Source organism: Sceloporus undulatus, chromosome 2 (genome assembly GCF_019175285.1).
Source record: "Sceloporus undulatus isolate JIND9_A2432 ecotype Alabama chromosome 2, SceUnd_v1.1, whole genome shotgun sequence".
In the NCBI taxonomy this organism is placed as follows: Eukaryota; Metazoa; Chordata; class Lepidosauria; order Squamata; family Phrynosomatidae; genus Sceloporus; species Sceloporus undulatus.
The window spans coordinates 51,082,030-51,105,839 of NC_056523.1; the positions used below are offsets into that span (position 1 = coordinate 51,082,030).

Genomic DNA, 23,810 nt, shown 5'->3' on the forward strand with positions numbered 1-23,810 from the left:
CATGACAGCCTCCAAAGTACCCTAAAGGGCTAATTTGGCCCCTAGGCCTTCCAGAGTTACCTGCCCCAACTTAAATGTTCTTATTTTGCCAGAAACTGCCAGTTCACTGATAATGCTGGATATAGTGTCAAAGAGCCAGAGGCAGAAAGAATAGTAGTAACAGGTGAAATAGAACAATATTTCTTTTTCTTAATGTCACTGATCATTTTGCATTATACGTTGGTCACTAGGAAGCTGCCTACCAGATTTTAATTCTTATACCTGTTGATCCAGTTTACAGTAATACAAGCCAGTATTGCCATTTTCTTTGAAGTTGTCACTTTAATTATTTATAGCCCAATCTGGTCTGTGTTTGCTTGGAAATAAGTCTTGCTGAGTTGTGGGATTTAATATCAAGTATTCAAAAGGCTGTAGCCTCTGTTGGCCATTTACACTCAGACTGCTTTAGTGAAGAGCCTTCAACTAGTGTGTGAGAAAACAGGTAAGTAACTTTTTGACTGAGAAGGAAAGTGCATGTTTAAACAGAAATCAGCCATTTTATTGTAGATGATAGGAAGACAATTATATAGACATAGGGAGCAAATGTTGAGATTTCAACTAAGCAGAGGAACAAACAAGATCTCAGTGTTCAACCACAAATCTTAAGGCTGGAATTTTAGCCAATTGGTTACACATATATAGGACTTTGTTAAAAAGCAGTGTGTTGTATGTATGGAGTTTTATTCTTTTTGACTGAGTGCAAATGAACTATATTTTTTTAAAAAATTTGTCCAACAGGAAGGCTTGTCATCTTAACCTTGCATATATTTATTTGCAGTGATGTATGTCAATTAGAAAGAAAAATGGTGCATGTGTCAGCAAATTTTCCAGATTGGCAACTGCCCCTCATACTATGAGAAATTCATGATTGGATTTGTCCTATTGCCATCTGGACTTACCTGGCATCAGGGGCAAAGAGGTAGATTGTCGAGGACTGTTGCTGTAGCATCCTGAACACAGGGGCTATTATGATCCTTTCTAGGGATCCAAGGAGCCCTGGGGACTTTTCCTTGAATAGCTAACACATGTTACTTGATTCACATGTCACTTTGCATTATGTCATCAAGAACACAGTATGGCTGAAATGGCCTTGAAAACAACTGCTTTCCAGTCTTACCATATTGGACCATTAATTGTTTTTACTTGGAAGGGGCAGCTTGCCCATAATTAGATATGTACTAGTTGATTACTGTGCCTTTCCATGTCTAGAAAAATACAGCTACAGTATTTGAAAACATTTTGTAGGGACTATTTACCTTGCATTTCCATGTTTCAGTATCATCCTTTTAAAAAGACATTCTTAACTGGTTTAATTTTTCATTCTCAGTTGTACAAAATCTGCCTGGCTACTGTCTTGACCTATTATTATACTTTTGAAAAAGCAAACATGCATAAGTTATTATTGATTTCCCTGAAATGAAATCTTCAAGCCAAAAGGAGTGAAGAAATTACTAATTTTAAAGCCTTTTGGTTTTTCCCACTTTTACAACACTGAAGTTCAGTTTAAGAGACATTAAAATCTGTAAGGGTATGCCACAGTTTCAGAAATTGATCACCTCAAATTCTTTACTCAGTGGGGTGGTTCACACAGTTATCTTGTCAGTGATCCTCCATAGAGCTTGGGAAAACGTTGCCCTCCCTAAGCAGCAGAGTTAGCTTTAGCATAAAACAGGCAATTCACGGTAAGGCCTCAAGATATAATATTCTCTTTGTCCCTTATCTCTTTAAGGGAGATAAATTATTCCTCCATATCCTCTTTATGTTCACTGTGTTACTTTAGATTAAGGGTAGGGGGAAGGCTAGGCTGCATGTAGCCCCAAAGGCCTCTTTTTTTTCTTTTCCTTTTTTGCTTCCCCAACATTTTAAAGAAAACCTCAATTGACTTAAAATGCCTACACAATCTGGGGGCTAGAAAATGAAAATATGGCAAAATTATTGCACACCTCCCTAAAAAGTGCATGGCAACACAAATTTAAAAAATACAGTATTTTAAAAATATTTTGAAGGTTTTTGGATGCAGCTGTCCAAGGTTTGGGGAAGATTCTGTACATTTCCTGAATCTCAGCCAGTTGCAAACCCCTGCCTTAGATGCATGATGGACTGGGTTGTGAGTAGCCCCGCTGCAATTTTACCACTGAAAGAAGATCGCTGACTGGATAAGCGTATGAACTGGATCCACTTTAAGTGGTGCTTCTTTTACAGAGTCATGCCTGCTGGAGAACAAGTCTACTATGTGACATGTAAATGTGTTTCTTCTAAAAAAATTCTTTACTTGGCTTTGTATATCACTGTAAATTCCTAATGACTGAAGGATAAGCATCATAAGCATCAGATTGATTCCAGCAAAGTCTGCTGCTGGCAGCAGACAAAACGTTGCAGAGATAAAAGGACTAATAAAACAACTAATGTCCAGTCTCTCCATTTCATTTGCTTTTTGTGTTATTTCCATATGGGCTACAAAAGACTGACTATATAAGATTTCCCAATTATGAGACTTCAGCTTTGAGCAGAAGAAACTTGTTCATGCCACTGCTTTTTTTTTTAGTTCCAGAATTTACATATATGTGCAACTTAGCTTTCTGTTGCTAACCTTGGGGGGGTCCTACTGCTTCAGCAATCTTGTAAACTTTTGTTAACAAGGCCACTGTGAAAGGATTTTGATTTTCTAACTTAAAACAGCATAAAGCACTCTTGTCATCTTGTGTGTGTAACTAGTATTAAGAAATGCAATTTAAAAGAGGTGTAGTTTTCTTCTCAAATAATTTCCAGACTCTCCCAAAGTCCTCCCCATTCAGTTTTGTCACATTCTGCATGCTTCATAGTTTGTTGCAGCTTTCAGCTTGCTAAGTAAAGTAGTAGAGCAGTTCTTCCTTTTCCTTGTCAATAAGCCCTTGATCCTCATCTTCCTTCTCTCTGAAGGCAGGAGGCTCAGAACGGAAAATCAATCTTCTGCCAGTCTAAAAATAAACATGAAAGATGCACATAAGATAACAAATTGTGAACTACAGGTCCATCAGCAAAAGCAGAACCTGCTTCAGCCTTCTTCCTATACCATTTCATCTTGGGAAGGACGCAATGCAAGAACACCAAATAGTCTTTACCAATGTTTGGCTCGAAGAGTAGAAAGGGCAAAAATTGACAATGTCCACCAAAACTGAAAGAGTTGTTGGAAGAAATCATACAGTAGTACCTTTTTGCACAGCTAAACATGAGTAGAACCCTTTATGTAGCAGATGTTTTAGTGATGCTGTTGCAAATGTGGTTGAGCACATTTAGTTTAGAATGAATAGATAGTTTGGTTCTGAGAATGCTAGCAAATGCCTTCTGAAGTAGTGACTAGTGAGTTGCCTTGATGCAACTATAAAACTGATAGCTTGGTAGTTGTAAATGCTCTAAATGGTGTGGGCAGTGGGCAGTTACAGCTCTAAAATGAGACTTAAGAGCACCATTGGGAATACTGTATTTTTTCTGCCCTAACAGCAGTGCTCAAATGCACTGTCAAAATTGGTTTGGAAAGGAGAAGTGCATTTGGCATTATGTCTAAACTATACTAGATTGCATGCCATGGATTATATAGAGCTGTCCAACTATAGAATTGTAGACTCGAATTGGAAGGGGCCTCATGGGCCATCAGCTCTAAATGTCTGCTCAGTGCAGGATGTCCAGCTAGAGCAGTGATTCCCAAACTTTGAGCCTCCAAGAAGCCCAGTCACTATGGTCAAAAGCCAAGAATCCTTGAATCAGAGTTGGAAGAGACCCCAAGGGCAATCCAGTCCAACCCCTGCCATGCAGGAAATCTAAATCAAAGCATCCCTGACAGATGGCCATCCAGCTTCTATTTAAAGACCTCTAAGGAAGGAGATTCCACTACACTCTGAGGGAGTTTCTTCCACTGTCGAACAGCCCTTACAGTCAGGAAGTTCTTCCTAATGTTGAGCTGGAATCTCTTTTCCTGTAGCTTGCATCCATTGCTCTGGTTCCTAGTCTCTGGAGCAGCAGAAAACAAGTCAGCTCCCTCCTCAATATGACATCCCTTCAAGTATTTAAACAGGGTTATATCACTTCTTAACCTTCTCCAGGCTAAACATCCCCAGCTCCCTAAGTCGTTGCTCATAGGACATAGTTTCCAGACCCTTCACCATTTTGGTCGCCCTTCTTTGGACACGCTCCACTTTCTCAACATCTTTTTAAAATTGTGGTGCCCAGAACTGGACACAATATTCCAGGTGGGACCTGACCAAAGCGGAATAGAGTGGCACTTTCCTTGATCTAGACAGTATACTTCTGTTGACGCAGCCTAAAATTGCATTGGCCTTGTTAGCTGCCGCATCACACTGTTGGCTCATGTTCAACTTGTGATCTACTTGGACTCCTAAATCCCTTTCACACATAGTCTTGTTCAGCCAGGTGTCCCCCATCCTATATCTGTACATTTCATTTTTCCACCCTAAGTGCAGTACCTTACATTTTTGTGTTGAAATTCATTTTGTTAGCTTTGGCCCAGAATTCTAATCTATTAAGGTCATTCTGAAGTTTGATCCTGTCCTCTGGGGTATTAGCTACTCCTACTAATTTGGTGACATCTGCAAATTTGATAAGTATACCCCCAATTCTGTCATCCAAGTCATTGGTAAAGATGTTGAACAGCACTGGGCCCAGGACAGAGCCCTGTGGGACCCCACTGGTCACTTCTCTCCATGATGAAAAGGCGCCATTATTGCGCACCCTTTGGGTTCGACCAGTCAACCAATTACAAATCCATGTAACAGTTACATTGTCTAGCCCACATTTCACTAACTTGTTTGCAAGAATGTCACGGGAAACTTTGTCAAAGGCCTTACTGAAATCAAGATTTACTTACTATATCCACAGCATTCCCTTCATCTACCAAGCTGGTAATTTTATCAAAGAAAGAGATCAGATTTGTCTGGCATGATTTGTTTCTCTGAAACCCATGCTGACTCGGTTTAATGATCTGCTCTAGGATCTTTCCTGGTATTGATGTCAGACTAACTGGACGATAATTGTTGGGATCCTCGTCCAAAACACCTGGAGGACCAAAGTTTGGGAACCACTGAGCTAGAATATCTCTAGCAGGTAGCTAGCTGTCCAGCCTCTTTTTAAAGACATCCAGAGAAGCACCTCTAGGCATCTATGAGTGCTGTTGTACAGAAAGCCAGGGCAACTGTACAACAGTCCAAAGGGACTGGCAAAATCAGAGAAGAAAGGTGTAAGCTATTTTGCTTCTGTATTGGGTTATCGGTTTTGGTAGTAAACATTTGCATTTATGAACAGGGAGAAATTCTGTACCTTTACATAAAATTCCAATGTTTGAGTTCTGTTTCAACTTTTCTGCCAAAACAGTATATCACAAGTCTTCAGATCACAAAGATCTGAATGTCTAAAATGAGTGGGAATTGTGACTCTCCAAATCAACATTTCTCACAATAGACTAGGACTTCTGGACGTTGTAGACCCCGCATCTGAAAAGTCATATGATCCCCATCCCTGTGTAAACTTAAAAGACTTTCAAAAAGCCTTTGACAAAAACAGTAATGCAGTATGTTGGCAAGGTGATTGTGGTCTTGTGCAACAACAAGTCATTAAAAAACAGGAAGAAAACACTATGAATAAACCTTTTAATGGAGGAATGTAAGGTTTGGACATCTGTAGAAGGATGTATGCTTTCTGACCTTTAAGTGAAAATCTGCAGGTGACAATAAATTCAAACTGACAAAAATGGATTATAAGAGTGGCAAATGTAATCAGATGAAGATAAAGTCAACATATGGGGACAAAAATTCTAATTTTGTGTTTACATAGGCCAGGATTTGTATTGCTGTTGGCTGTTAAAGAAATTTTGGGTAGATGGTTTGATCAAAACAATGTGTGGCAGCTGCAAAAAAGTGAAGTACTAGGGATCACTATGAAAGGAATTAACCATAAACATGTCAGACTGGTCTGATGGACATCCAAAATTATTCAGGCTGGAGGAAAAGTAATAGCTTCTGGGCCTTTTAGCTAGAATAAAATGGTGAGTAATAGAGGACATGGCAAACAGCATAAAGTTACGACTGGTCTGGAAAACAGATTTGTAGGAAATAATGCAAAGATGTCAAAAACAAATGTCAGAAACAGCTTTTTGCTAGCACAATATCAGAACCCAAAGCCATAAACTGAAGCCAAATAATAGGAGATCTAGACTGATAATCATGCATAATTAAATGAATTCAGTGTCACAAGATGTAGTGAAGGGTGCCAATTTGGATGGCTTTATAGATAAATTCATGGAGCTTAGGGCCATCATTGTTGGGATAGCTGTATACTACAGGCTGTATTCCTCTCTATATCACTTGCTGGAGAATGTGCGATGGAGGATGCATATGTCATGAATTCCTGGTAGTTGGCTTCCTGTGTGCATGTGTTAGATGAAATGGGCCTTTGGTATGATCTACAGAAGTCTTAACTAGATAAGGATAAAATTTTCTGTCTTCCATAGTTGTTCTAAAGAACAGTAACTCAAGCCTCTGAGTTAAATGGTATGTAGCTGCAATCTGCATTTCACAAATATTAAGAGAGGAAGTTTATATTCTAATCCAGAACAAAGTTTTTCAAGGGCCTTTTTGAGCTGTCCTTCCCCATGCCCTACAAAACAACCCATTCCTCCTTTGACTAATGACTTTAAACAAGACTGGACAAAACCGATGCATTAAAACAGTTTGAAAGACAGATTACTTTGACCTGAAGCTTTTTGATCACAAGTTAAATGTGGCAGTAGGCTGTATACTGGAACCACAACTGTATTTATCACACTCTTTCACTGGGTTGTAATAAGTGAAGCTACCCATCAAGAAGTTACTTTGGGCATATAATGTGTGGCAAATCTCAGGAACGCTGTACAGATGCATGCAGTATACTGAGTCAGAGTCTATCCTTTTTATAGACACAGTTCAGTGGCGCTGGAACCATAGCACAACATCGAAGAGAAGAGCTTATATAACTAGCTGAAATTATGAAATCATGAAAGTGGGTACAAATAAATCAGTATGACTTACCTTTTTCTTAACATCTGCTTGTGCTCTTGCCAGCGCTCGCTGCAACCTCTCCTCCTGCAATAGTCTCTGTTGCCTTATCTTTTCTTCTCTCATTCTGGCAAAATGAGGAACCAGATTAAAGGCTAGAACTGTGAGCTGTATAAAACCATGTTGTGTGCTTCAAGTTGTTTCTGATTTACATTGACCCTAAGGCAAACCTATCATGGGCTTTTCTTGGCAAGGTTTGTTTCTATGAGTCTGAGAGAGAGTGACTTGCCCAAGACGACTTAGTGGTTTCCATGGATGAGCAGGGATTCCAACCCTAGTCTCCAGAGTCATAGTCCAATGCTAGCTCTTATATAAGGTACATTAGGCTAACAGAATTCCTACTAAGATAGGTTAGTCAAGGACTGGGATACAGCTGAAAGTGCTGCAAGGGCATGCAAAGAGGCCAGTTTATTTTTCTGAATGTAGAAAAACAAGGAATGTGGACATACATTATCTAAGTCAACTGAACAGATGCAATTCAATATTTTTGTCCAGTCTTGCCAAATGTTCAGTTATAATTTATCCTTTGAAAAACGAGGGTTGACACTACATTAACATGTATTGCACACCTAATTTAGTAGACTGGTGAATTAATCCAAACTGTCAATTTAAAATGTTCTCAGTAAAATACAATGTCTACTGCTAACCAACCAACAATTTTTTTTTAACTGGACTTGCCTCGCTTCAGGCTGAGATGGTGGTTCTGTGGCTCTTCAACTGTTACTGGATTGCTACTCCCAGCAACCTTAGCCAGCACAGCCAGTGGTGAGGACTGCTGGAAGTTACAGGTCAACATCTGGAGAGCCACATAATTCTCACCCCTGGTTTAGGCAATGTGTGTATGTATCTTCCATTCGCCTATCAACTTATGGCAACCTCATTAATTTCACAGGATTTTCTTAGGCAAAGAATAGTTGAGGGTCATTTTGTCAGTTCCTTCCTCTGAAATATAGCACTTGGTAGTCATTGGCAGTGTCCTGTCCACGTACTAACCGGGGCAGACCCTGCTTAGTTTTCAAGATCAGACAGAATCTGGTACCTTTAAGGTATTTACACAATACAAGTGCACTAACACCTTCCTTCCTGCACCAAATCTGCCTCTTCCTTTCCATTTATATTCAGAGGTACCAGACAGTTGTTTTTAATTACATGCTGACACGCACAAAAATTGTGGAACTTTATAGATTATCACATTTATTATGATGCCAAGCTTCCCATTTGTATGATTCACAGCGACCATGAAGAATACACCACCACACACACACACACACACACACACACACACACACACACACGGTGTCCCCAAAAAACCATATGTACCCTTAATAATTTCTTGTCAGGTATCTTCAAAATAGAGCTAACTCCACAAAACCAAATACACTTGAAGAATTAAAGATTACAGTAGTAGAGAAGTGTCACAAAACTGCAAGAGAAACTTTTAAGTGAGGGTTTGTACCTCCCTGCTTCAACAACGCAAGCTGTTTTGCTGCACAGAGATGGCAATTTCAACACCTTACATGAAGTTGCAATTTAAGATGAAATTTGTAACTCAGACTAAATCGTTGTTATAACATTTATTTATCTATATAAATATATTTACTTAGCCTTCAAATAATCACCATAGCTTTCTATTACCTGTTAAAAGGTGTATAGTTTTTGGATGGACATGCTGTTTTGTGATGATTGTGAGCAGTAAAGTCACAGAAAAAGAATACAGTAAGTACAGTAACAGCAGTGCTTTTGTGAATAGTTGCTGCTAATAGTTGCACTATTAAAAGCAGGGGTAGGCAACCTGCGGCCCGGCAAGGCCTTGGGACCGGACCCAGCCCGGTCCTGCCGCCGATTGCCGCCGGAGCCTTTGGCCTCTCGCGTGAGAGCGTGGGGCCTTTGGCCTATCAGGAGGAGGTGGGCAAGGGAGGGCAAGCAGCGGGCAAGGGGGGCAATTGTCTATAGAAGCCTCCAAAACATGCATTTATATTAACATTTTTAAAAAAATCAGCAAATTTTTTTGCGTGTCCTCCATTTTTAAAAAAAGTGTCCTCCATTTGAATATTTTGTTCTACATTTGTCCCAGTTTATTTGTTTATTTAATTTTTTTAAAAATTATTTAATTATTTATTTTTTTGGCTTCGGCCCCCCAGTTGTCTGAGGGACAGCAACCCGGCCCCCGGCTCAAAAAGGTTGCCTACCCCTGATTAAAAGCAACTACTCACAAAGCAGTATTGATAATTCCTGATTTTCTGGTTATGATAAGCTACTTAACAAACAGTATGATCAAAACCAAGTTCTCTCGTACTGCATGTGTTAATTCACTTAACTATGTCAGAATGTTGGTATCATCAACTTTACTCTAAGAATGGTCTTTGATTTTCTTTTTAGCTCCTTCTGAGATCATTAATGGATAGAAAGAAATATTTTAAACAAATATATATAATGGATCAGTAAACACCAGGTATCAGAATGTTGTGATGCAGTGCATATATAAAGTAATATAGCCTCAACCCAGCCAGGAAAGTCCACAGGTAGAAACAGACTTTGCTACCTACATCTGCATCATGATACTAATTCAGGTGTCACTATACAGCTGGAAATGTATTAAGTACAAAACAATGTACACATTTCTCTGTGCCCCATTGTTAGGCTGTGCAATGGAAACTGACACCTTCGCCTCTGTTTCACTCACTAGAGCTCAGTCTTTTCTGTGCCGATCTGGATCCATTCAGTAGCCCAACTGATTCTGATTCAGTCACAGGTCAGTTTTCCATAAAGCTTTATCTATTCACCCAGATTAGAAGTGATACAATTTTGAGTGACATCCACACTTGAGTAAGGACTCTTCTACTTTTGCAATGGGGTGTAGCACCCCACTGAACCCAAATCTCATCCACACACTAACCCAAACCTTGGGACTGATTTGGAAGGGCTCAAGGGAGCCATCATCTTTGCCCCTGCCCCACCGACAGAAGTGGTTTTGTTGGTGGACATCTCTAATTGGATAAAACTCCGCCACTCTGATAGCCTTCTCACCTTATCCGTCTTTCTTTTTCTTTGGCTTTCTCAGCTTGTTCTATCTTTGCTGCGGGTACCCTCTCAAGACACTCCAGCAAGTCATCTAACTGGTGTTCTATAACAGTTAGCATCTGCACGGTTCCTAGGTTTGCCTCATTTTCTCCAATGCAGCGTCGATAGACTTCCAGCACCTTTCGATGCAAGCTCACCAACATTTTGTCCTGCAGGCAAGTGCAAATATTAATCTCCTGGCATTGAAAAGAAATTGTATAGCTAATATACCATTGTTTTGCATTGATATTGACAACTGTTCGCAAATAATACTTAAGATATTCCCATGATCCCTTGTTAGTATAATGAGTGATGGAGGTTGTCCAGCAACTTCCAAAAGGCTACAAGTTGTCCATCCCACATTAGCAAGAGTCTACTCCATAGAATGTACAGGTGTTCACAAGCCAGATATGTACTATCCATTTTCCTAGCTCCTGTATCTTACTCACTGACATGATCCACATGATACCTGAACTTCCGCTTTGTATTCTCCAAAGGAAAACACACGTGCTTTGAGTTCAAGTTCTGCTGCAGTCTCCTCTTCTTTAATGATGTTGGTCTGAAGAGTGACAGTCAGCTGTTTCAGCTGTTCTATTTCATTGTCCCTGATCCGGAAGAAATGGAAGCAAGTTTTATTGGAAGGATTTCTGACACAACACGCTGAGTCTCGCTAATCCAGAATTCCAAAATCTAAAATACTCCAAAACACAAAGCATTTTTCATGGGTGACTGAGATAAATGACACCTTTGCTTTCTGATGGTTCAATATACACAAACTTTGTTTCATGCACAACATCGTTTTAAAATATTGTATAAAACCACCTTCAGGCAATTTGTATAAGGTATATAAGAAACAAAAATCAATTTTGTGTGTAGACTTGGATCCCATCTCCAAGATATCTCATTATGTAGGTATATGCAAATACAGGTATTCCAAAATCCAAAACAAAAATATGAAATCCAAAACACTGCTAGTTCCATGCATTTCAGATAGGGGAGACTCAGTTGTAGTAGTTTTCACACCATATAGTAATATGTTTCAAATACACTGGCAGGGTCCATGTGAAACGTTATTCAAGTGACACAAAATGCATTCAACTTCTTTGTAAACAGGTTCTATATAACTTGGATTGACAGAGTTGTGTGTTCTAGTTTAGAGAGGACACATGGACTTTCCTGTCTGTGTCTTATTTAAAGAACCATAAGAAGGAAGTAGAAGCAGGCTATTAATCAACAGTTAAGGCCAAGATAGCAAACTTAGCAGACGTACAGGCCACCTGTTCACAGTCTTTTCATCTATGGTATATTTCCTTTCAATTATAGTAAGAGGTTGCAAATTTGCAGTTCTTTAAATTGGCATATACAAATTTAATGTATATTTTTTGTTAATGTGTTAGTGATCAACTTAGACTTTTTGCCCTGCGACATCTGGATGGTTTCAAGTAGCATCTTCATTAGATGAATGAATGCTACATAGACCCTACCATACTGACAGCTCCCCATCACCAGCACCCTTGCATCCCTCTGTAATGGGGAAACTTGTTGCAAGTCTTTCAAACTGGCTCCTAACTCTTTCTCCAAGGTATATTTCTCAGAATAGATTTTGATGCCATGGTTTGGAATCAGTAGCATGGCAACAACAGCAGTTTTATTTGCATTATTTTATAAACTGTCTTATTCTGTGCACATGATTGAAGCAATTTCTCAGTCATAGTAGAATATACTTGCAAAAGAAGTGTTTTGCACCAATGATCATTCTCATTTGGATGGGGTGGGGAGGGATGCAGCATATCAGTGAATTGTAGTGATTCATTGTGGGAAACAGGCTTTAATCACTTACATTTTATTCCGTGTGTTAGTCAACGTATGTCGAAGCTCATCCAAGGTTTCCTCTGTCTCTTGAGAATTCTGAATTAGGGACAGATTCTGTTCTTCCAGCTCAGTGAATAGATTCAACAGTTGCTGTGGATGTGTAAAGTATAGCTCAGGTTCCTGCAAAAGGAAAAGTTAACATCAAGGAAACTGTTCTGTTATCCACCCTGGAGTGGGGACAGTGTGTGTGGGGGGGGGGGGGACTTTTTCTTTTCATTGCCAACCAATTATGATGCATGTGGAGAAAGCAGACAAAGCTCAGAGTGACTGTTGGACCACCACTCTTTGCATAGCAAACAAGGGCCTGGGGAGGCCTATAGGAGACCTATAGTGTATGTGCTATCCATCACCTTGTGCCTATACATTTATAAAATAGTGGCACCAGAATCATGATTTCCTTCACTTTGTGAGGGTGGGCAATTTCATTGGGTCAGGAACGTTTTGCTCCTGGCATACTCTAGGGGTCGAGTGGACTGCCAAGAGAGACACAAAATGTGTGGGGAGGGGGAACTCCGACATGGCTCACATTTGCTTCTGGGTCTGAAAAACATATTTTTGGCATTAAACAGTGTAGGAAGGCCCCATGACCTATTTAAAAGGTGAATAACCCCTTCTGGATGCTGTTGGAAAACAGAATTTCCTCCTTTAAGGGGAATAGGAATGATAACCCCAAAAACAACTTTTTAGAAGCCTTATTTTGCCCATGCCTGTTCTGTCTCAAGGGCTGTCCAGTTTAAAGATAAAGAACCAGAAGGAAGAGCTGAGGTCATGAAGCTGCCCATCACAATTTGGGCAGCAGACTCAGGTGGCACACAGGTTAACAGCTTTTTAAAAATTGCTATATAATTGACTTTTCTCTCAATTTGCATCTAAACATATAAATTAGCACATTCAGATTTTATGCAAAACTCAGTTCTTTTGTATCCTTCTTCTGAAGCTAGTACTGTATTTGTTTTGGTGGGAAATCTCTCCTGATCAGCACTATTAATAGTGGAGGAATAGATTACCTGCTCTCTCAATGCCTGCTCTGAGCCTACTTATTGAGACTTAGTCTATCTGCTGGTACAGCTTGCACTTTTATCAGCCTGCTTGTAAGATGTAGACAGAATGAAAGGATATTGCCCCTGTGAATAGCTGACCCCCTCCCCGCAAAGTTACTCATACAGATTGTGCTGGTATGACAAACCCAGAGTGTAAATCCATTTCTCAGTATATTTTTCTCTTTGTAAATAATACAGAACCAATGGTAGTTCTTCCAGAGTTTTATAGTTTGCCATCTCAGCAATTTCCTTTTGTCTGTGAAATCAGTCCTCTCATTCAGTAACTTCTTAGTGGGATAATTTTGAATGCAACCTTCTCTCAAAATATGTTTCTTGGCCTTCTATTTTGTGTTCTGAAAGAAGTATCAATTGTTTAAACTAGGGACAGGACACATTTCACAGGCATATATAAACCCCTGCCTCCCCACATCTCTGCCTTGTTCTCCTCTTGTGGAAAGATGGTGCATAAGAAAAATTATCTCCATGTGCCCTCTTCTTTGTTATAATTATTTTTATTATTATTATTATTATTTATTTATTTATTTCTAAAGCACTGTAAATGTACATAGCGCTGTACATACAAATGATCAAATCAATAAGAATAAAACCTGCCAGTGCTGGCCAATCTAAAAAAATACATATAAAGCAATAGGTAATAATATAAAATAGAATTCGTTAAAATAAGCAAGCAACAATTAAAAACATCAACATCAACTATCCAATCAAAAATCAAATAGATAATCATACAGTTCCTGGGAACGCTTCCTAATTAGGATAATCTTCAACTCAGATTTAAAAGTGGTCAAAGAAGTGATGACCCGTGTTTGTAGGGGTAGAAGGTTTCAGGAGTGAGGGGCAGCAAGTGAGAAGGGATGAATCTGAGATGGGGCAGTGGAAATCCTAGGCTGGGACAGCAGACCTTGACTACTAGAATGGAGGGTACGAGTGGGAATGGAGAAAGAAGATCAGATAAATAAGGAGGGGCCAGCTCATACAGGGCTTTAAAAGTTAACAAAAGAAGTTTATACTGGATATGGAAGGGAAAGGGGAGGGATGATAATAAAGGAGAAACATGGTCAAAGCGGCATGCTGATGTGATGATGCATGCCCTTGAATGCTGAACGGAAATCAAAGGACGAAGATGAGAGAGAGGAAGCCCTGCCAGAAGGAGGTTGCAGTATTCTAGTCGGGAGACCACCAGAACATGGACCAGAGGCTTGGGGGTAGAGGCCAAGAGAAATGGATGGAGTCAAAGGCTTTCATGGCTGGCATCCATAGGTTTTTTGTGGGGTTTTCGGACTATGTGGCCATGTTTTAGAAGAGTTTTCTTTCTGATGTTTTTGCCAGCATCTGAGAAGATGCCAGCCACAGGTGCTGGCGAAATGTCAGGAAGAAAACTCTTCTAGAACATGGCCACATAGCCTGAAAACCCCACAAAAAAACTAGAAATGGATGGATTTTGGCAATGTTGTAAAGAAAGAATCTATAGGCTTTGGCTGTGGCCTAGATCTGGGGGATGAAAGATGGAGAGGAATCAAAAGTGAAACCAAGACTGCAGGCTTCCTGGACCAGTCTAATAGAGGTGCTGTCGACAGAAACAGAAAAGGAGTATTGAAGGGAGGACTTAGGTGGAAAGACAAGAAGCTCCGTTTTGGACATGTTGCGCTTCAAACGCTGATGACACATCCATTGAGAGATAGCGGTGAAACAAGATGAAACTTGCTGTTCAAGCCCTGGGGAAAGGTCAAGGGTGGAAAGATACAGCTGAGTGTCACTGGCGTACAGATGATAGGAAAAACCAAAGGAGCTGATAAGTTTTCCTAGGGACAATGTATATAGAGAGAACAGTAGGGGATCCAAAACAGAGCCCTGAGGAACTCCAACAGGGAACAGAGGACTAAGTCTGACCACCCATGACCACTGCAAAAGATCTCTTTGACAAATAAGATTTGAACCAATCAACAACAGAGGTTGTCAACTAAAAGACAGTGATCCACGGTGTTGAAGGCCGCAGACAAATTGAGGAGAATAAGAATAGAGTAAAGGCCATTAGCCTTGGCCCGTAAAAGATCATTAGAATTCTTTGAGAGGGCCGTCTCTAGAATGCCGTGGGCAGCAACTGGACTAGAATGGAGTTGGCTTCGAGAAACTCAAGACAGCAAGAATAAACAACCTGTTCCAAAACCTTAGAAAGAAAAGGAAGAAGAGAAATTGGATGATAGTTGGACAAAGAGGAGGGGTCAAGAGAAGATTTTTTCAGAATTGGGGAAACGAGAGCATGTTTAAGGAGCGAAGGAAAGGAGCCCATAGAAAGAGAGAGATTAAAGATAAAGAGAAGCGAGGGGAGGAAAGAGGGGGCTATAGAGATTAGAAAGTGACAGGGAATTACATCAAGAGAACAGGTTGCAGGTTTGGAAGAATTCGGCAGCATAGAGAGTTTGTCCAAAGAAACAGGAGGAAACACAGAGAATATTTTAGTTGAAGGTACCAGAAGATTAGTGATAGAAGACAAGTCAGGAAGAACTATCTCAGATCAGATAGTAGTGATCATAGTAATGAAGTAGTTGGTAAAGTCGGAAGGAGAAAATAATGAAGAGACGGGGAGAGAGGAAGGTTTTAGCAAGGAGTTGAATCATAGAATCATAGAAGTGGAAGAGACCGCAAGGGCCATCCAGTCCAACCCCCTGCCATGCAGGAAATCCAGATCAAAGCATCCCCGACAGATGGCCAGATGAAGCAGGAGAACAAATGCTGTGGGCACCTCTGATTGGTACAGATCAATGATTTAAAGTAGTTCTGTTTTGCCATAGACGGCGCATGAGAAGGATAAAATAATCAATTTAAAATGAGTAAAATCGGCCCACTCCCGGGACTTTTCCAAAGATATTCAGCCGCTCGAGAGCAGGACCAGAGGAACCTAACAATGGGAGTAAGCCAGGGCTGAGACCTATTTGTAGAGGAAGACATGCGTACAAAAACAGGGGCAAAGCTGTCAAGAGTTGAAGAAAGAGTAGAGTTAAATAAAGACATTGCTGAGTCAGCAGAGTCCCCAAGAGATAGAGAAGAGAGAGATGAATCCAAGGACTGACTGAGATAGTCACAGTTAACTGACTGAAGGCCACGAAAATAGCATTGAGTAGTACGACAAGGAGGTGGAATATAAGTAAGAGTAAAAGAAATTAAATGATGATCAGACAATGGAAAATTGGATGCCAAGTAGTCAGAGATGACACATTTATCAGCAACTGTGGCAGCAGCAGCAATGTATAAAGAAGGATCCAACACAGAGGAGTGCTGGATGTGTGGACTGCACAAGGTGATACTATCAGATGGAGATGACACCCAGTGGAGTAGTTGCTCATTGTCTATCTCAAGAACCCCTGCTCTCCTTCCACCAGCTAGGGTTGCCTGCTTGGAGCAGTGCCTCACACTGTTTGGGCTAAAGACAGTCCAGATGCATACAGCCAGAAGGTCTGGCCCTCCTATTAGTCAGCTCCTTTTTAATGCTAGGCAGGACCAGGGCAGGACATTTTGCTGCCTGAGATAAAATGGATCCTAGAAGGGATCCAGAATTTACACAGCTGCATCTGACCTGGAATCCTGTTGATGACATACATGAAAAGGACATGACCACCACTCTAACTGGGAAAGAAACACACAAGATTCCCTGGAAAGTGGCAGCTTTCCCAGAAGGTGGCAGGATCCTTTTTACTCCACCGGCTCAGCTCCAAGCTGCTGAGGGCAAAGTCCTGCTGCTTGCACTGGCAGTGTGCAAGGTGGAATAGATGATGCACAAGAGACAAGTGGCAGGGAAAATATCCGTCATGGTGCATGTGTGTGTGTGGCTGTTGACCTAGGAAGAAGTTAACTAGGGACAAAACCACTTCCCCTCCTTTTTTCCCTTCCTCTTTCACTTTTTTTAGGGCTTTAATTTTAATTAATATTGCTGTCATCCTGTCATTTGAGCAATCTCTCTCGCCTTTCATCCCTCCCTTTGGTTCCCTGAGCTCCTCTGGGCTGGAGTGGCAGCATCCTCCTACTCCTCTTCCATGCCGATCTGTCCCATCCCACTTTTGCAGGGCTGGGAGGGATCCACAGGGTCTCAGTCTGGGCTCTCTCCTGCTCTTCTTTGCTCCGGGGCTGAGGGGAGGCAACCAAGGCTGGATTCCTCCCTCTGCTGGCAGCTCCCACTGACCAGAGTTGTGGGGTCCTTGCCTGCCTGTGGATGACACTGTGAGTTACCACATTAGGATGACAATAATCCTAATGATGTCACTGATAGAAATCAGTGTTTCTCAGATTTGGGGGGGGGGGGTTGGTGGTGGGGGGAGGAAGGGAGATGTATTACAGAGAAAATGTACAACAGTGACTACATCTGGTACAATGCAGGTTGTACCAGATTTCACTCACTCCCCCCACCCCTGCATACAGGTACACATACATTCCACCAGCCTTGCTAATTTACACTTGTCTGGAGTGCCTGATTGGTGACTTTGGTAACAAAGCATTAGTAGCTTTTCCTGTATAAGCTACATTAAAAATATCTCTCAGAAACATATTCAAATAGCATTAAATAAGAGTAGCAAAAATGGAGTTTTCCCCTTGAAGTAAAATGTTAAGATGATTTTTAGACAGGTGTTCTGTAGTTAATTGAGGTCTTAATTTTAAAGGAAGCCCTGGTTGGATGCACTGTTGTGTAGTGGTCTGAGTGTTGTATAAAGTGGCCAGGGTTCAAATCCTTGCTTGGTCCTAAAATCCCACTAGGTGACCCTGTGAAGGTCATATTTTCTTAGCCTTAAAGGAATGCAATCACAAATCTCTAAATGAATTTTGTCAAGAAAAGCCTAACATAAGCCAGAGTCAATGTAAAGGTACATGACAGCAACAACCATCTTGTAGATCCAGTATTCATTCCACTAGTGAAAGATGTCTCTCAGTGGAATTTTATTTGAAATGTCCTCCCAGTGGAAAGTGGGGGAGAAGGCAGTTTCCAGCACCTTTACCCCCTGGTTCCAGATTCCACCAGGGGCATAGTGTACTGCGAGGGTGGAATTCATAACAATTTGCTCTGCTGGCATATTTTATTATTTTGTCATATTTTTTGAATTTCAATCACATTTGCAGGGCTCAGATTGAAAAACAACCTGTTATGTAATCTATCAGTCATATAGTAAATGTGTATAGAAAACCAAAATATACAATTTTTTTGTTAAAGAAATTGGAGTCAGGGTCACTAACCTCATCATCATCATCATCATCAGATAGGTCTGGAGTAAACTTTTCATCTGTTGTGGGAACCTGCATGCTTCTGCAGAGATTACGGCAGAGTTAGATACTTGTATAAAGTGACTGCCTGCAATGCATACTATGGATAACACATTATTAAACTGATTTATTTAAGATCTCAAGATCTTGTGCCATGCAATAATATAAATGCCATAAAACAAAAGCACAATAAAAACAAAACACCCAAGTGTTGCTACAATTTTAGAATGCCTGGGAGACCATCCTAAGTGCCAAAGAGTATTCCATATGGCAGATCTCTCTAAGGGAAGAAGGAGAAGGCCATCTGCAGAAGAGACAATTCTTATCACCCTCCTTCCACTGGTGTTAGAAACCTCTAAGTCTAGTAATTCTCTTATTACAGAACTCCAGCACTGGATAATGGGGAAACCAAGTGTCTTATTCCAGAACTGGTTGTAGTTGCAAGCCTCTCCAAGGTTCCCCCATGCCAGACACTGACACAAATTACTACTTTAGCATAAATTTTGTTGATAAATGATGCAGCAGGCGGTGCCCAGCACAGAAGCTTTCTCTGATGAAGTCCAGCATCTCTCAATCAATGGTGGAATTAGGCCCCCATGCAAATTTGACCCAACTCGTTACAGGAGATATGACAGAAATGTGCCCAAGGACACATGCCTAGAGAGCTTGCTTTGCAGTTAGACTGAACATCAACTGAACATTTAGAAATACAGTTTAGGCATCCAAAGAAAAGGAGCAGACAAAGTTACCAAGGGAATGTCAACATAGTAAATATGAGTTCAAAGAGTAAATGATTTTTAGCAGGGGTAGGCAACCTGCGGCCCGTGGGCCGGATGCGGCCCGGCAAGGCCTTGGGACCGGCCCCAGCCCGGTCCTGCCACTGATTGCCGCCAGGGCCTTTGGCATCTCGCGCAAGGGGCATGGTGGGGCAATTTTCTATAGAAGCCTCAGAAACATGCATTTATCTTAACATTTTTTAAAAAAAATCAGCAATTTTTTTCGCATGTCCTCCATTTTGTATTTAAAAAGTGCCCTCCATTTGAAAATTTTGTCCTACATTTGTCCCGGTTTATTTAATTATTTGTTTTTTTAAAAATTATTTAATTATTTATTTTTTGGCTTCGGCCCCCCAGTTGTCTGAGGGACAGCAACCCGGCCCCCGGCTCAAAAGGGTTGCCTACCCCTGATTTTTAGTATTTCACTTTTACAACGCTAGAAATTTGGGGACTGAAGGAAAATATCATAGGGAGGGGCAGAATTCTTATGAGGACAACACCCTCATTCTGTCTCTCGCTCCTAGCTGCATGGTACTGACATAGCAATCAATTTTAAAAAATTTTTTTATTGAAACATTTAAAATAACACATACACAATATTTATAATCGTAGCGTCGCGTACATATTTACATCCCTCTACTTTCCCCCCTTCCCAGTTCCCTGTTTAGATCTTCTACTTCCGGATATTAGTTAATAAGCAGTCCATATTCTTTAGCTATACTTCTATTTTCCTCAAATCATATCTATCGATTGCTTCCTCTTCTCACTGTTTTTAATTGTCGCTTTTGCTGCTTTTAGAGAAAGTGCATTTGTTTGTTTTACAGATAACATCATTAATCTATTTCACTTTAAGTATACATATATTACTTAATGTTCTATTTTGTTCTTTATTACATCCTTCTAGAGTTTTCCCTTAAATATCTTAGTTTATATCTCTTATTCCGAGTCTGGTCACTTCATTTCCATCTTTCTGTACAATATTTTAGAAGAGGGACCTAGTTTTGTTCTGAGTCTATCTCTTCTCCTTTTAAATACATTGTTAGTCTGTCCATTTCCATGATATCTAGGGTTTTAAATAACCATTCATCTGTTTCTGGTAACCTTTCACCTTTCCATCCCTTTGCAATTGTAATCTGAGCTGTCGAGATCATATATAATATTGATTTCAAATGTTTCCTTATCTCGACATAGCAATCAGTTTAACAACTTTGGTTTTGAAAAAGAAGGCATGAATCTTAGAGGGAAAACAGTTTTTGCACATTTTTTGTGGTTTTTTTGGGCTATGTGGCCATGTTCTAGAAGAGTTTCTTCTTGACATTTCGCCAGCATCTGTGGCTGGCATCTTCAGAGAATGCTTGCCTGGAAAGGACTTGGGTATACAGTGGTACCCCGGGATACGAATTACCCAGGTTACGAATTTTTCGGGATACGAAAAAATCCCATAGGGATTTATTGTTTCGGCTTACGAAGGTTTCTTCGGGTTACGAAAAAACCTCGGCGCTATTTTCCGCCACCGGAGGGCAGCAGAGAGCTATTTTTCCATTAGCGCCTATGGCAATTCGGCTTACGAAGGTTTTTCGGGTTACGAAATTAGCCGCGGAACGAATTAATTTCGTAACCCGAGGTACCACTGTATATATATATATTGTGTGACCTGGAAAGGCAGGAGTGATTTGCATGTGTATTGTTTTGTTGCTAACGGCAGGCCTCAGGGTGGGAGGGTCTGCAAAAGAGGATTAGTGTCTGCTTGATAGTGCTCATTAGACAATGCTGGCGAAACGACAGGAAGAAACTCTTCTAGAACTTGGCCACATAGCCAGAAAAACCCACAAAAAACTATGGATGCCGGCCATGAAAGCCTTCGACTTCACAGTTTTTGCACACTTTTCTCTAACTATGGAGAAATGTGCATGCACTGGGGCACTTTTGCTTATTACCACATAGGCTGCCTTCCCCCAACCCTTCCAGGACTAATGTTTGCTTTGTGAACACATTTGTGGCTGAGAAACTATCCATTGCATCTCACTGCACCAGCTGCTCATACACATGGCTAAAGTTATGTTCACTTAGTCCCTCATATTTCAACCAGTGTCTCAGATTTTCATGTTTTTCTCAGAAAAGGTGAAAAGTTGGCTTAGGACCATATATGAGATTCTTGGGGTAGGGTAGGGGAAGGTTTGAGACCTGGATGGGCCAGCTCCTCTCATATGCTCCTCCCCACCCACAGCATTTATAATCTGTGGTTTTGCTGTATGTCCCAACACTAGTAAGGGGTGGCAAGGTAAGCATTCCTACTAATGGCGGCACATGCTCTGTTACCCACATTCCTCATTATGGTATAGGTAGTTGAGATGCAAGTCAGATATTCATACTGTGGCACCTTTCACATACATGAACTTTGTCCCCACCCCAAGAGACTTGTCTAGGTCTCTCCTTTGTTTATGTAAAGAAAATTCATAAGGCTTTTGAAAAAAGCTGTCTCTTACTATGGGCTGAATCTTTGTTTCATCTTATTAACTGTGTTATAGTTCATTTCATTATATATTCAGTTGTACTATACTTTGATGGGTTTACTGCATGCATGAGGAGAGGGCTATCTATGTTTTACTGTGAGCCACTTGAATCATAGAATCGTAGAGTTGGAAGAGATCACAAGGGCCATCCAGTCCAACCCCATTCTGCCATGCAGGAACTCTCAATCAAAGCATATCCGACAGATAGCCTTCCAGCCCCTGTTTAAAGACTTCTAAGGAAGGAGACTTCACCACTCTCAGAGGGAGTGTGATCCACTGTCAAACAACCCTTACTGTCAGGAAGATCCTCCTGATATTGAGGTCGAATCCTTTTCCTGTAGCTTGCATCCATTGCTCTGGGTCCTAGTCTCTGGAGCAGCAGAAAGCAAGCTTGCTCCCTCCTCCATATGACATCCCTTCAAATATTTAAACAGGACTATCATATCACCTCTTAACCTTCTCTTCTCCAGGCTAAACATCCCCAGCTCCCTAGGTCGTTCCCCATAGGGCTTGGTTGAGGGAGGGGGGGGGTTGGTTTTGTTTTAAGGCAAACAATCAGTATAAAATTATTTTATAGTAGAAAATTCTACAGAAGTGTCAAAAGTACACATTTCTAACAATGCTACTTCGTAGCACTGTTTCAGCTGATAGGCAGCTGTAGAATCACAGACTCATAGAGTTGGATGGGACTGTAAGAATAATTTAGTCGAACCTCCTGCTATGCAGGAAATTCATGACTAAAGCATTTGAGAGATGGCCATCCAACTTTGTTTAAAGACCCCAAGAAGGAACAGTCTGTTCTGCTGTTAGAAAGTTATTACAGTCAAGAGGTTAAGTTGAATCCCTTTTCTTGCACTAGGAATCTATTGCTCTGTGCCCTAGTTTCTGCAGCAGCAGAAAATAAGCTGGCTCCATCTTCTGCAAGACATCCCTTCTAATAATAATAGTGTTGACAGAGGTTGAGGTTGAATGACTTTTATAGAGTAATAGATCACTTATGTTCATTTCCAAAAATTCCCCAGCCTTTGGTTGCTTTTATTTATTTTTATTCTTTGAGAGACCTAGAGTGCATATCACCATTCAAAAGGTGAGATCAGGTAATGCATCATTGGATTATCTGGATTCTAAGTGCTATAGTGTTGCTGACTCACACCATGCTACCCCAACTTGTTCATATACCTACTGTTTTCTGCTTTGAGATGACTGGGCAGTCAGCCTTGAAGACCTTCGGCTCTGCTTGACAGAGTCCCTTCTAGCCATAAATTGACTTGGTGTCCTGGAGGAGCTAAGGTCTGTTCTGGACAGGTCAAAACTGGAGCGTTTTGTTATACTCATGGCCCGCCGCCTGCTCTTTTCTCGGTGATCTTGTACTGAGCACAAAAACAGAAAATCTCATGAAAAGATAAAATTAGAAACCTATGGATCTGAGGCTTTTTAAAACTAGGGACAGGGCAAATAGCCAAGTGTCTATCACAACTATTTGGTTTTTTTTTCCTTCAAAATTATGATAGATAGAGAAGAAGTAGATAGAACATTTTCTTCCCCACTTGGAATACTAGCATTTGAGCTCATCCAATGAGAGGAGAATGGTGGGATGGTCAACAGGACATGCTTCCTCAACCAGCTATGGAATTCACTGTTACTGATAGCTCAAATCCTAGCTGACTCTAAAAGGTTGATGAAATTAATAGAATATGGGGCTCACAGCAGCTGTGAGTCATGTGAGCTGCATTCCTTCCTGTATCAGAGTTAGTATGACTCTCAGTACCCAGTTGCTGGCAATCGCAAAGGGTGGTAGTTGCATTTATGTTCTGGTTGTGGATTTCCCCTAGAAATCTAGTGGGCCACTATGGGACCAGAATGTTGGACTAGGTAGACAGACCTTCAGTTTCACCCAGCACGGCTCTTCTTATGCTTATCACAACCTTGTTGCTGTTGTGTGCCTTCAAGTTGTTTCCAACTTACGGTAACTCTAAGGTGAACCTATGATGGGGTTTACTTGGCAAGATTTGTTCAGAGGGGCTTGCCCTTGCCTTCGTCTAGGGGTGAGAGAGTGAGATTTGCATAAGGTCATCCAGTGGGGTTCCATGGCCAAGCAGGGGTTTGAACACTGGTTTCCAGAGTCATAATCAAACACTGAAACCACTATACGAAGCTGGCTAT

The 23,810-nt window shown here is 40.8% G+C and overlaps 1 protein-coding gene across 4 annotated transcripts in view; it reads right to left on the reverse strand.

Annotated features, from left to right (window-relative positions):
• Nucleotides 1-2,555: 2,555 nt before the first annotated feature.
• The window catches only part of CFAP100 (cilia and flagella associated protein 100), a 42,003-nt gene continuing 20,748 nt past the window's right edge, over nt 2,556-23,810 (reverse strand). For all 4 annotated transcript variants that reach the window (XM_042449582.1, XM_042449581.1, XM_042449584.1 and 1 more), the window contains 7 exons: nt 22,831-23,017; nt 18,332-18,401; nt 12,022-12,173; nt 10,651-10,786; nt 10,149-10,351; nt 7,095-7,188; nt 2,556-2,996 (listed from right to left, as the gene is read on the reverse strand). In XM_042449582.1, the coding sequence (XP_042305516.1) occupies nt 2,883-2,996; nt 7,095-7,188; nt 10,149-10,351; nt 10,651-10,786; nt 12,022-12,173; nt 18,332-18,401; nt 22,831-23,017 (956 nt within the window). In that variant the 3' untranslated portion in view covers nt 2,556-2,882. The remainder of the gene's footprint in view (nt 2,997-7,094; nt 7,189-10,148; nt 10,352-10,650; nt 10,787-12,021; nt 12,174-18,331; nt 18,402-22,830; nt 23,018-23,810) is intronic.